This window comes from Rhea pennata, chromosome 3, assembly GCF_028389875.1.
Source record: "Rhea pennata isolate bPtePen1 chromosome 3, bPtePen1.pri, whole genome shotgun sequence".
NCBI classification, from domain to species: Eukaryota; Metazoa; Chordata; class Aves; order Rheiformes; family Rheidae; genus Rhea; species Rhea pennata.
In genome coordinates this window covers 68,855,775-68,870,767 of record NC_084665.1, presented here as the reverse complement: position 1 = coordinate 68,870,767, position 14,993 = coordinate 68,855,775, and the positions used below count along the sequence as shown (strand labels likewise).

Sequence of the window (14,993 nt, the reverse complement as noted above, 5' to 3'; positions counted from 1 at the left end):
AAGTTTGCATTAAAAATCTAATGACTTTTTATCAGAAAGACTAATGTTTTTAATTCTCCACAGAGTTCTTACTGTGATCGTTTTTCTAGCACTGGCCTAGTTGTATGTGCTTTAGAGAAATCCTGGGGATAAAATACACTTCATATTAGTTTTAAAGTATTTCTTCCTGCTGATTTAAGATTTTAAATAAAAAACAAAAGTTTAAAATGTCAGGACTGGGCAACAGAACGATTGCAAGCTGCAGCTAGGCTAACACCCTTTGTGTAAAAGCCTGCCAGTTTAAAAATAGAAACTTGTTCCACCTATGGATTAACTTTGTATCTAATCCACTAATGTTCTGTGCCACATGGCACACTACCCACACACAAGTTATATATGGACTAATACAGATACATGAATTAACATTAAACAGTATTTATTTCCCATCCATTTTTCTGAACTGAAACACATAGTTCTGAACTGAAACAAATCTAGAAGAAATATGCGGACATCTTTCAAATACATAGTATGAGTCAATTATTTGCACACTAATATTTATGGAGATACAAATCCAGCAAACTAAAAATTATCCATGGTTCAATTCAATGACCATTGTTGGTCAGTTAATTGATTCTGCAGAATTGCCTCTGTTGACTTCAGTAGACAACATGTTATACTTTATTTACTTTTACTGAACTTAAAGTTTCAGTCTATTCAATGTTGTTGATTTATATGCCCGATTTGTCTCTAAAATTACTTATCTAACTTTCATGAAAGACAAATTCATACTTTAAGGAGTCTTCGTAAATGTGCTTCTCATTGTGTATTTTAAATATTGAAATTGCATGAAATTATAAAAAGTTGCAATTAATTTTAAAGTCTTTGATTAGATCAATGGGAGACAGATTCTTTAGAGGCATTATCTGTCAAGTAAGAATAAGGCAAATTCAATGTTTAGCACTACTGTGCAAGCATGAACCCAGTCTTCATGCAAACTGCAGTTAAAATCCAATCTCTAACATTATATTTAAGATGAAATTGCCTTCTAGCAATTCGGCGATTCATTATAGTTAAATAGATAAAAAGTTACTATGTGTCACTATTGTGTGTGTGCACGTGTGCACATGCGTGTGTGTGTGTAATTACCACAATCTATAAACTAGCTCTTTGTGATTCACCATATGCAGCTGGAGGAGAAAGAAAGGAATATGTGAAAAAGTGTCTGTAGGCAACATTTGCATTTCCTCGTTCTGGCACAGTCAGATCATAAATGGATCATTAATGAAAGTTAGAATAGCCTGAAGCTATTGTAGCAAAAACTTGTCTGTAGCATCCCTGGAAGCTGGGGGAATCAACCGAACATTGCTGATTGTTAGTCTGCCTGCTCTCAACTTACGCATCTTTTGCACTGAGAGCTTTGAGATGGACAGACATACAGAGCTATTCAAGGATTCAAGGAGTCTTCTTTCCTGGGGGTTGCTAGTAAAAACTGCTATAAAGCTACAGTGATTTATGCCAGCTGGGTGACTTTAAAGTTTCTTTTTGCAGCCCTTATGAGAGGCCGGATTCCAGCTTAAGTTACAGTCAGAAGTTCATAAAGTACAATAGATAAAAAGCAATCTGAAATCACTAACTTCAAACTTGTTTTTTCTCTTCCTTTTAGGTTTTTGCAAGAGTGCTGCATCATTGCTCTTGTCCTTATGGCTTGCTTGTTTTTAAGAAACAGACAGTGTATGTAGTCATTTGCTTAATGGAAATATGCATACGAAAAGCTAAAAGTGATTACACTGATTTTATAAACAAATGTAAAGATAAAAAGGTCCAGTAAGCTAAATATTAGCCTTATAGTTAGACAGAGTCTTGCTTTGTTTTAATTACATTGTTAATTAAATCACAGAAATGATTTAATGCAAGTTCAAATTGTGCTTTTTCAAAAATCATCCAGAACTGGGTAAATGAAGTTGTCTTTGAACAAACAATATGCCAAAATCTGTCCTCCACAAATCATTGAAATTAGGCCAGATCCTGAAAGGAAATACATGATTGTTCTGCATTAAGTTATGTAGTAGAATACAAATGTTACAGGGATTTAAGCAGTATTTGTTCTTTTCTATGAAACTCTAAGCAGTACTTCTTTTTGTCTTTGATTTTTTAAAAGTAGCCTGTTTCCTTATACTTTTTGCCCCAGCCTTTAGCCAGCCATAAAAGTACAGGTTCCAATTCATGCAAAACTAGTCTCAGGACAGGGAATTTATTTGCCTGTCTCCATCGTTTAGGAATTTACTACAGCTGGCAATCCTTATTACCCACCATAAAAGAAAGAATGACACCATTTTCTCCCTTAACTATTTCCCAAGATAATATATTCCAGCAGAGGGACATACTTTTAATTTTACAGAAAATTAAACATTCAAAAGTAAAGATTTGCCGTTCACTTAAATCAGAGATGGCTGCATGTAATATTGACACAAATTGCCTCTGAAGGTGCCTATTTTTCTCCATTGATTATTAAGGGTACCGAGAATGACTGGTTTGGACAAGTGTCTTTTTGATACCTGAATTAGGTGAGATGGGTGGTTTGATTAGGCAGGACTTAAATGTGGCTTATTTCAACTGCATAAGCAAATCTGCTTTTTATTAGCAAAATTAACGTAAGTAAAATGAGCATGTTCTGGTCCTAAAATAGAAGACTGATTAAGGCACATCAGATGTTACCCCTGAATTACTGGCCTGTCCCCTTAAAAGAAGAATAACTCAAAAGCATATATTTCTTCTTTAATACTGGCAATTCTCAAAGTATTGAGACTAGAGACTAATTTTATACATACAGTCTAACAAATTAAATTTTAAAGAATTTAATTATACCTAATGCCAGCCACCAGTGTAACATCAGAGGGAATTCAGATGCAACTGGAAGGAGAGGGAAAGAACTGTTACGTTTTTAAACATTAAGAAGGAAGACAAATTATATTGTAAAATATCTAGTTAGTTATACTTTATAAATTATGTGCTTTAGCTTAACTGAAATTACAAACTCCTATTTAGGTCCTGAGCTTGTGCTATTTAGGTCCTAAGGAACTGTGCTTAATCTTTTAAGATAAACTAATCTTTACAGTCTCTAGCATAACTTCTCATGGGAACTGGGGAATCCCTTTCTACCTAAACTGCTAAAACAGAAATGGATAAAGCATTAAAAAAGAAAGGTGAATTATTATGTAGTGGAGGCGATAGCCCTAATTTGAAATCTTTGCTCTTCCTGAACTCTAGAGTAACAATATTAATGTTATACTGTTATAGGAGAGAAGATCCTCACACAGCTCTGGCAGGGATAGGGTTAAAATATGTTTCCTGATCAGCCACAGCAGCATTCTGTTAAACAGCATGAGAGGAGGGGGAAGGTTACCAGGTGCTGGCAAAAACTGATGAGGAGCCTTGGTTTACAGCAGCCAAATATTTTTTTTTCTTTTGGGCAAAGGGGAAGAGTTTCAGGAAAAAAAAAAGTACTTCAATAGGTAAAATGCTTTTTCCTCACTAGTTGGAGTGATCTAACTTAAACAGTTTGAATTAGGTTTTGAATTAGGTTTGCTGAAGCAAGTCTCATACTCCAAACTACAGCTGAGGTATTACGAGTGGGCGTTAAAGTGTCAGGACATGGACAACTATTAATTTCTTGTTTTAGAGAAGAACATGCCTGAGATGTTGAAGTTATATCTAGGCTTGATCTTTTAGACATTAACTGTCTCCTTACAAACTAAAATTCTTAAATTTTTAAAAGAAAATTTTATTTTGTTAATGCTACAACAAAGAGTAATGTTTCACATGGCAGAGTTTAAACAAGTACATGATTCAAATGGATGAAAATTTGAGATATATTAAGTTTATTTGAGAAAAATGGTAAGATTAGTCCAGTAATAAGTCTCTTCAATTTACGGTATTGTGCATATATGTAGTAGTAATCCTACTTACCAATTGAAGTTACGATGATATGAATAATAGTAACTGTTACAGCATAATCCCAAACCCATTCTTCCACAATCAGGGCAAACAGCAGACCACAAATGAAGAAAGTTATTTCCAATGATATCAGAAGAACTGTAAATCAGAATAGCATATTCATAGTAAGCACAATTTCATGATGCTCATTCTTATATTCAGAAGTAATGGCAATAGGAAGTTAAAATCTCCTGAGGTAAAGTAGATTATTTTTGACAAGATCAAATATTACACTAATGTTTTCATTATAAAGCTAGTTTCTAATTTTACTGCAAAAATCTGCTTGAGTTGTGTCCTGATTTGTTTATAGCTTTAAAATATTTCATATTTTGTGCAAAAACCTGAGGATTAACAGAGTGATGACCAATGCTGTACATATAGCCTAGGGGAGAAATGGTATGGAAATTTTATGTAAGAGACTGTCCATACTCTTTGCATATGACATTGAATAGTATGATTGATATTGATCTACATCAATTTTTTTCTCTTCCAAAACATCATTGTGTGGTTAAGGGGTTATGTCCAGAAAGTACATCCCAACCCCTTTAATTGCATCATACATATGTATATGTATGTATGTATGTGTATATGTATGTGCATATTCTGGAAGGAGAAAGGGATGAGGAAACGATGTGAGGGCAGAAAGGACATAATGGGGAAATGGAACAGAGAACCTACAAGGTGAGCTTACATCATCCTTATGGATCTCATGTTAATGTGATAAAAAAACCAGAAGTCTGACTTTTCTCAGCACTGTTAGCATAGCTGGCCCAGCTACCATACTGTCACTATCTTGTGCCTGATATTTAGCCACCACCTCTGTGTTATGTTAATCCATGAATGAGGATTACCTGAAAAGGGATAATGCCTAAATTACACTGCCAAAAGAGACTATGGCTAAGTATAAAGTATCTGGTCAACCAAGTTCCTTCTCGCAGTGATGAAACAGTCCATTTCTGTTCCCTCTACTGCACCTTCTCTGGAACATAATGAGCCATAGTATGCTGTCAGCCTGCAATGACAGCTTCCCACTGATACTGGGCATAATTCTGGAGAAGTTATGGCGCTGCCAAGCCATGCCTCCATAGTGAAAACAGTCTAGAAAGGCACAGAGGAGCTAAACTGGGAAGGAGGAAGAACATCATGGGGGTAATTTATGTGTGTTCTTTGACAGTGCTGTCGAAGTCTGGTGCTTAGCTTTCAGTTTGTTTCCTTGCTGGTATGGATAATGGAATCAAACACTATTTTAGGGAAAAATTTCATTATTTGGTCAAAAGCTTTATACTATGTGACTATATGAGATAGCAGGGGACTGAATGAAAGACACGTAAGGTTCATTCTATCTATAGTCCTGAATTCTTGTGATCAACAGCTTGTATAACAGACTGTAATTGTGCCTTTAAAATTCATAGAATTTTCAATATAAATACATTTTGTTCTTTTTTTAAAAAATAAAGGCATATAAAAGTCACACACTGGATTGTTTATTTTTCTACTGTTGCAGTAGCGTAATACCTAAGATTCCTTCAGCTGAAAGTAGAGAGAACATTATTATTTTTTCACTGTATTTAATTTATACATTTGGCAGCAGATTATGCCTTTCAAAGTTATTTTCTTTATAGAGTCAGTTAGTTAGTTCCTACTGTTCTTTTTGTGGAGCTCTCACCAGCAGTTTAAAAAAAAAGTAAAAAAATAAGAAGCATATATCTGTAAAACCACAGGAGGTTAGGAAATTAGAAGGCACTTTAAAAAATGTAGTGCTTGACAATGCATTTATTTTTTTTTTTCATTTACTAGATTTCATGATGGTAGTATCCCTTTAAATTTTCCCAATGGTTTTATAATTTAGTGAATATGCTTAGCGCAGACAGATGGTCTGCAGACTTTTCTACAAAATTTGGCCGGTAACAATACCTCATTTCTGACCTGAGACTTCTATTTTTAAGTTATCTTTGAAAAACATAATTCTGTTTTTCACAGGCATGAGTGAGACCCTGAGTAAGCTAATTCTTATTTGCAACATCATATAGAGAGCTTACTTATATTTTAGCGTCCATTGACTTTAAACGGTTCCTATTATGTTTTGCTATTTCACATTATCTCATCAGGTGGACAGAGAGAAGGATGCAGTACTAACCAGATGCATGATCTAGTTACTGTTTTCAACACGTTGTAAGCATGCTACATCAAACCATCAGATATAGTTTTGAAAAAAAAGTCATTTTGAGATACAGTAATTACATTATGGCCCTAAAAAATAGTTCTAATAGAATACGATTTAATTTTTTTTTCCATTACTACAACTGAAATGTTCTTTTTTCGTCTGAAAGCAGCACTGGAACTCTAAAAGTATTCATGCATTTTTGTTCTCCTTTTTATCCTGTTGTTCTAGATAATTACTTTTGAGCATTTTTAATTCCAGATGACGTGATTTGCTTTTGTGAAATAGATTACAAATCTGATAAAGCTTCACTTATGCATGTAATTTTCTGGAGATGACAGTTTTGAAAAGCAAGTATGTTTTAAAGTCTTCAGTCAAAAATGCAGGATTTGTATTAGAACTACTATCAAACCCTGACATTTTAATGATGAGTATATTCAGGCATTGCCAAGCAAAATTTTTATTCGTGGAATATGGATCTACTATTTATAACATCACGTAAGATTCTGGACCCAACATGGATCATGAGAAATTTTCTACATTATGAATTTAAATTTTACAACTTTGTGGAGGAACTTTACAGAGAATAGATAATTGTTTTATAATGAAAATGAAGCATCCTTGTAGAGCAGCACATTTTCTTCAAAATGATGCAAAATTAAAAGAACAACTCAAGGAAATGCCTAAGAATCACTAGAATGATAAGTAGCAATACCTTAATGAGAAATATGGGGAATATGAATTAACATTTAAATACAGTACAGTTAAAATACTGAAAACATTAGCATTACTGAAAAGGCTTTAAAATACTATCCATGAGGAATGCAAGTTTACATCCAGATAAACAAACTTAAATAGAATCAGAGAAACAAATTACCTAAATAGTATGGGTTAATCCATGAGGGATTTGTCTTAAAATCAAAAGGTGCCAAACCATCTAACATTTTGATCCTGTGGAAATAAAATGAATAAGTTTAGCCAAAAATTTTCAGTCAGGTCTTAGTAGTTATATGACACATCACATGTGTTTTAAAATAAGATTTAAAATGGAGTATCCTGGGCTTTTACAAGCTTTCTGCATTTCGTTATATGTCATGGTCTTGCCCTTGCACATAGTGTCTATCATCGCCACTTTTATTTAAGACATATCTGGCACTATACATGCTAATTAGTAAGTTCCTAAGGGAAGATAATTTGTCTTTTTTATTGACTATAAAATCTTTTCTTCTTTCACATCATCTTTTCTCTCACGTTCCTTTATTCAAGTGGTGTAAGTGCAAGGAAGCATAGTAGAATCAGCATTTTATATTAATTTTGAGTAGCTGTTTGCTAGTTTGTGCATTTAAATGGAGATTCAGTGGCAACAATTGAACGGAGTTTGAAAATGCTCATAGAATAACTGAGACAGGATGCTTCCAGTCTGGATGCCTTCTCTATTGGGCTACAGAATCAATATTTTATCTATCCAGTTCTATTACACAATCATATTAGACTGAAGCAAAGAAATCTTACTTGAATGCTGCGAAGCAGACAGATAGGATTACATAGTACACAGCATAGAAAACTACCATGCATATCAACAGGTTCACCAGCACTACCTATAAAAGGGAAAAGCAGAGTTAAACCTAGTGCCGTATTTGGGTTAGGTAAATAATAGTCAAAAAATAATACCAGATTTCTATCGTATCATAATTTGAAAAAGCATTTTAAAAAATGTATTTAGATGGAATTTTTGCTGTTGCTGATTACACAGAAGTTGTTTAAAGCACATTTCAGCTCCTAATGTGGGATATAATACGCAGTTCTTTGTTTCTGTTGTACACTCATTACTTAGCTGTTGAATGTGTATGGCTTCTGAGTGAGCAATGAGAAGCCCCATTCTTCGCAGTTGTAGGACTTGGGAATTTAAGATTGTCCAGATGCTTAACTAAGCCTCACTATTAACTTTAGAGAAATGCCCAACCTGTAATTATGTTGAAATTATATACAAATAAAATGTAAAAATCGCAAACAGTAATTAAATTTCCCAGGTTTTAGAAAACATGTGACCCTAGTGCTTACTTTCAAAGGGAAAGATACAGGCAACTTCTTAAGCGAGTAATGGGGACTGTTAAATATTTTTTAAAGTTTAATTGTTTGTTAATTTATTCTAAATAAATTCCAACTCTAAATTGAAAAAATAAAATATGTATAAAATATGTAAAATATGAGTTTCAGAGAGCAACAACTGGCTAATGATCAAAGACTGGGTGTTTTCTTAGAAAAAAGATACATAATATAGAGAATTATACTAAGAAGTTACATTTCCAAAGCTATCTTGGTATCATTATTTCTTTCATTCTATTTCAATGTCTTAATTTCTAAACTGATGGTTTAGAAACAATGCACAGAGACTTAACATGATAATGTTTATAAAATGCCTTGAGATCCTTTTAAGTGAAGCATGATTCCCACATCTCTGATTATTTAAGGTAGCTTCCTGAATTATGCAGGCCTTTAAGACATGTATTAATTCCTACAGGTATAATGTAAAATTATATATTGAAGGTTAATATGTTCTGATAATAATAGTAGAATCTTGTTTATGCCTAATACTTTAATTTCTGTTTTTTCTGTGATGACATAATGACATTCAAGATACCAATTTGGACTTTTACTTATTTTTTTAAGCAAACATGTGACATCAGTACCTGGGATCTCTATACATCAGATTGGAGCAGCTGCTTTGGTGTATTGTGTGCTTACTTAAACAAGAACATAAAGTCAAATATGCTTACTAAAGTCTGGTAGAAAGGTTAGCAAAATCAGTATTTTTTTCTTTTCTGTAGACTCTGTATTGTCTTATTTTCTCACTCTAGATAGTACTCTATCATACCCTATTTTTTCCTTTCCTCTTTCTTAATTTCTTTTGTCTCTGTGTCTGTTATTGCTATTTTTAATGCCTGCTTCGTTCTTTATTGCCTCATGCTCTTCTTTGCTTATCGCCTGCATCCTGTATTTTCTACTCTTTACTTTCCTCAGCAAGAATATAGATAGAATGTGACTATGAGAAAGACAATGACTGCAAAGAGAATTGCTACCAGTTTCATATTGTACATCTTTAATTTTTTACTGCATTCAGCTTTACTTTGGAAGGATGTGTGGCTAAATCACTTCTTAGTACTTTACTTTTTGATATGAAAGCATTTCAGTTTCTTTTTTAAGAGTAGACTGTTGTTTGAATTCTCAGCCCATGTAAAACATATGTAATAATTAAAAAATTTCTTTCTTCAGATTGGCCATCAGGTAGCCGAAAACTGCGAATGTGTGTTTACCTGACTCAACTGGTAAGATCTTCAACCTAATCCATTATAGTTTTTATTGGAAATGCGGTGTTGATGTTCCAGCATAAATGTTAAACGAAGTTTTTGACTATCTAGGCTCAGGCTTGCGTGTTACACTTTACCTAGTTTACTTAGAGTATGTATACCATGGGAAATTCATCCTATTCTCTCATGTCCAGCTTTCCTCTTGGAGTGCTTCCTGTACACTTAAGGACCGGGAAACTACTGCAAAATACTCCTTCCTATGGAAAGCTCTGCATCTTTTGCCATCCCTTGTCATCCGTGTATTTGTTGTTTTGCTTCATCTTCTATTAGTCTTCCACTCTTTCTCTGTTACTATTTTTCTTTAGTCTTCCATTCTTTACCTGAGTATTCTTCTTAAGCTTTCATTTTGTGCAGCTGTTCTTTTCACATACGTTTCTTTACTTGAAGCTGATAGCATGTAAGACATGCTGTATTTCACACTGTATTTTTTAATGATTCTATGCGTCCTCGTTTTAGCTGGAGCAGCTTTTAGTATAAGATATGAAGGTATGCTGAAAAAAAGATACCATACTACAATGGTACTTTCTTCCTAGTTATTTTTCACAATTCTGTATACCTGAGGTTCAGCAAAACTAAAAATGTAGTAAGAAGCCCCTTTTTACTGTATTTTTGTCTTTTCAGACATGTCATAGACAACAGTAGTAAGTATCATTTCTCTTTGTAGTAATCTTCTTAAGTGAAAGACAGAACATGGATAGTTATCAACATCAGTATTCCCCACAGCAGAAATGATACTATTATCCCAATGGCTTGTGGTAAGATCATCATGAGCATTCCAGTCTCCTGATCTAGGCAGTCTAGTGCCTCAGTTACCAAAAATTCTTTAGCAGAACCATTCATCTGTATTCTGTATCCGGCTTCAGGTTTTATATGTCTCTCCCTAATCTTCCATTTCAAAGTAAAAGCAAAGTGGCAAAAAAATTGAATGTTTTCTCCAGAATCTAGTAGTTGGGTTTGTATAGCATCCACTCAAGATGTCAGTATCCTGAGTTTGATAACCTCTCCTGCCAGAAGAATTCAAATTTTACATCATCTACTAACAAAGAAATATTTTGTGTCCCAGATACTGTAAGTTACATGGAAGGAGAAGGAGAAAAAGGTTAAGCATGGCCATCTGTTCTCTTCATTTAGTTTTACTTTGTTTGAAGTTATTAAAAAATCATGGAGAGGCAAAAAGAATGATTGTCTCACTCAGTGGATTGATCACTCATCTGGTAAGAGGTGAGACCTGGGTTCCAGACCATGTTCAAAAGAGAGTTCATCTTAAACACCTCTCTCCTAAGAGTTCTAGCCTGTTTAAATCTCTCCAAATATGAAATCCATAACATACCAGTGACTGCCATTGTTGCTTTTCTTTGCATTTTTTCTAGTTCTTTATTTTCTCTCTGAAAAGAGATTATTAGAATTGCAAACCAACTTTCTCATGTATTAACTGTTTTAAAATTTTGCTGAATTGCACCACATGATTTAGACTGAAAGTGGCTGTGACAGGTTTGCATTGTCTTAAGAGCAATGTCATAATGCAATACTGATCTAAGGGGAGCATAAGTACTGTAATTCTGTTATTAACTAAATATACTTCTGCCTACAATTATGGGTCTTACACCTGCAAATTTTTGTGGACATCTTGCAAGATTCCATGCTGAATTTCCATTGACATCCATCCAATTTCCATTGAATTGAGCTGACATTGAGCATTTGAAGTCTTGACACTTTATAGGACTTCTTGTCCATGTTTATCAAAAGATTTAAAATGGAAAAATGAAGACTGAGATGATGAAATACTCCAAAAACAAGATACTAATTCAGAAGCAAGTTTATGAAAAGCATTCTTACATAAAAGGAGTTGTAGAATATAGGGAACTAGGTACAGTTTTTCACAGTATTATGATGGCATGCAGAAATTACAGACTGCATACAGTGAAGAATTGTATCAAAATCAAAGAAGACAGTGTTTGTTTCTTTGACTGGTGATAACATATTTACAAGTGGAATGCATCTAAGAAAAAAGTAAGTAAGAACTGGTAGGACTGATTTCTGAAGAAGAGTGAAAGGAATCACATATGTTAAGTTGGTTACATGGACCAAGGTGGGGGAAAATAATAACTGGATATTTATAACAAAGAAGGAAGAAGAATTATTTGGAGAAAAAATAAAACTAACGGAAGGCAATAAAAAACCCCAATATTTCAAAAATCATTTCTGTCTTGCAAAGTTTGAAAGGGATCTGAGCTTTTTATTTATTTACTATTACTCAAGAATTCTTATCAAAATCCATTACTGAGTAGTTCCGTGCACTCACCCTGGTTGGGAATTTTGAGAATACAATTGGGTAATGTTCTTGACAAATGATTCAAAGTTGCTGAATAAAAAAAAAAGTAAAGATACAGAGTATTTTTTTAGAAGATCTCATTTTCAAATAAAGCTAGATTTCCAGTCAAGATTGGGGTAAAAAAAGTAAAACTTAAACCAGTTCTAAAATACAATTTTCATTTTGATTTAGTTTGTTGTATACTGATAAAAGCTGACCCACCAAACACTAATGAAAAAAGAGCCTTTATTCAAGGATGCAGAGACTCTGAAAGGGGCTATAGATGGACAGCTCATGCTAGCTCATTTTCTTGAGCTGCTCTTGCAATGCTGTGATACATAATAAGCCCTTAAAGCTTTGATTTTTGAGGTGGAAGAATATGAATAGATGAGTAGAAGTAAGAAGTATTACTTCTAAATGCAACACTGGGAAGATAAAGTGGCATCCAATTTTGGGTCTTTTTAAGGTATGTCAAGAAATGAAGATGGTGCAAAGAAGAGCCACAAAAGAGAGTTGCTGACTAGAAGTTTCTTTTTGTCACTAGCACTACACATCTAAAGAGGTCAATCTGTTTAGCCCTGAGGACTGATTTGATTATGGTGGATAAGTACCTTCACAGGCAGAAAATATCAGGTACTTAAGGACTCTTTAACCTATCAGAAAAGCCACAAGAGGTAAGTGACTGGAAGTTATAGCTAGACAAATTCAAAAGATAAGTAAAGGACATTTTTAACAGTGAAGGATTCCCAATGGAACAGAGTACCTTTGGAAATAACAGATTCTTCAAAGCAAGATCAGATGCCTTTGGATGAGGCTTCTCTCTAATATAGCTAATGTTCACTTCTGGCCTTTGTTCTTTGAGTGGTTGAATATGGATAATACATTTACAGAACTGTCCTACTCTTACAGAAGTATGGGCACTCTGAATTTAGCAAACTACTTTTCCATAATTTTTATATTGCTGATTACTGAAAAGTAAAAGTGCATCACTGTATCCATCTCCCACAACTGCCAGGGGCTTTAGTTTCTATTGCAATAGGAGAGAAATCCATCATGGCTATACAAATTGATATTTGTCAATAAGTAAATGTTCAGCACAGTCTCTTATTCTGCTTTGCTTTCTCTACACCAAAGCAAAGCAAAAAAAAAAATGAAGAATGATTAATCCCCCTTTGACGTGCTTAGTCTGAGGGGTTAGTACAGGTTTTCTATTTCTACTTTTTTTGTCTTATTCTAAGTGAAAATTGGTCAAATAACCCATCTGATTGATTCTTTTCCAGACTGTATTCAATGGCCATTTTAATGTTCATTGCCTACAATGTCATGTGCAAGTCTAGTAGCCATGCCACACTTCCTCCACCCGCCTCCCACCACACCCACGTGTACCTCTAAACATTGCAAGTTTAATATTTGGCACATTTTTGGTAAGAATCATTTTCATTCAGTTTTTCTAAAGAGATGCACGTTTCATGGAATTCTCCTTTATCTGCTGCCCCTCCTTTAAGTCTACTCTAGATGTAGATTGTACTGTAATGAAAAAGATAAGAGGGGAAAGAACTGACCTGAAGGAAGGCTGTGAGCTGATGGCATGTTGACCTTTAATTACAGTAAGTGAATTCCTAGCCTCCCTTGAAGTCAGTGACAAACTTTCATTGACTTCAAAGGACCAAAATTTTTCCCTTTGTATCCAGAATATTCTTAAGCCCTGTCTTAGGGATGTAGTGATGTATTAGCTATAACATACTTTGCTTAGTCAAGTAAGCTAAAGAAATGCATGCAACCCAGTACCTAGAATATGCTAGTAAAAGAACAACACAAAAATTAAAAACCTTTGAAATGTTTCCAGTTGTATTCTACTTCATTTTTATTTGACCTTTCCCCTGAAATTTAAATGTATATACTTTTTAAATTTCAAAATACATTAATTCTCCCTTTGTTTCCCTTTTTAACCCCTCTAAGATTGCAATGTGAAAAACACAAGTTAAAAAACTACAGAGTAATCTATTGTATATTAAAATAACTTAAACAAAGAATTTGTTGTACAAGAACTGTTGTACTTAAATACAGGATTTTATTAGACACTTTTAAGAATTAAATCTTTTAAATGGAACTACGTTATATATTTTGAAATCCTTTATATAAAATGTACTCTGCAGTATTTAACTACCAGCACTATAGTAAGAGGTGCCTGTTTATTTCATTATTTAGGAATAGAACATTGAAGAATATTTTGTAAGAATGAATGCAACTGCTTTTTCAAGATCGTCAATAGCTATCTAATACGCTAAATACTATCCAGTGACATACGGTGCTATACAAGCTCAATTCCCTTTACCTTGGTTTCAGCCGTTTTGACCTTCAGAGCCATGGACACATGATGAGTAAAGGAAATGATGTTGCTATATTCCTAATGCCAATATCAGCAGGAAGAAGCAGCTGTTTTTCACCCAAAAGGCACTCTTATAGGTGAGTATAGGACAGAGTGAGGCAAGTTTATTGGATTAAACTGAACTGAGACTGAAGCCATCTGTGAGCCAACTGTAAGCTGCTGAAGACCAAACAAAATCCTACCAGCTCATTAAATGATCATACTTGGGTTAACTACAGTCAGCCAAAGCATGTCAATAATATAATTTGACCGTTTAGAGACAAGACTATGAATAATATTTTCTGCCTTCTCTTTGCTTTTTGCAGCACTCATTTGATCACAGTTCCTTAGGTTATTATAATTTCCTACTTTAATTAGTTATATGTTTCATAACATTAATTCTATTGACTATAAATGAGGAAGGGTACATTCTTCACACTGTCCTTCATTAGCATTTTTTTTCTGACTGTCACTTTATTACATTAAGTATAATTCACATTGAATCAGGCATAATTAGGTTTAAAAATACCAGACTTGTTTTACGAGTCTTCTCCTTTTCCTGAATCCCATTTTGTTCCTTCAACTGAATGAAATTTAGCATGCTTTAGAGCAGGTCCAACTTCAACTGAGCAGTTCCTTAAGTGGATTCAGTTTTGACTTTTTTTCCAGACACATTATGACTCAGTATACCATGCTATTTGAAAAAAATTAGATGGTACAAGGCGTTATATAATCTGTGCAAGTATCATTAGGTGTTTATGTCTTTTAAATCATACAAAATTAATATTATCTGCTTTAAAACATAGTCTTTGC

General features: G+C 33.9%; 1 protein-coding gene across 1 annotated transcript; it reads right to left on the bottom strand.

The window, feature by feature from the left end:
* Nucleotides 1–1,909: 1,909 nt before the first annotated feature.
* TMEM244 (transmembrane protein 244) lies at nucleotides 1,910–14,180 on the bottom strand. Its single transcript, XM_062570967.1, has 6 exons — nucleotides 14,148–14,180; nucleotides 7,646–7,731; nucleotides 7,011–7,084; nucleotides 3,946–4,071; nucleotides 2,845–2,889; nucleotides 1,910–2,004 (listed from the first exon to the last, which is right to left on the bottom strand). Exons 1-6 carry the CDS (start codon nucleotides 14,178–14,180, stop codon nucleotides 1,910–1,912), a joined length of 459 nt encoding a protein of 152 aa, XP_062426951.1.
* Between the last annotated feature and the right edge of the window lie 813 nt (nucleotides 14,181–14,993).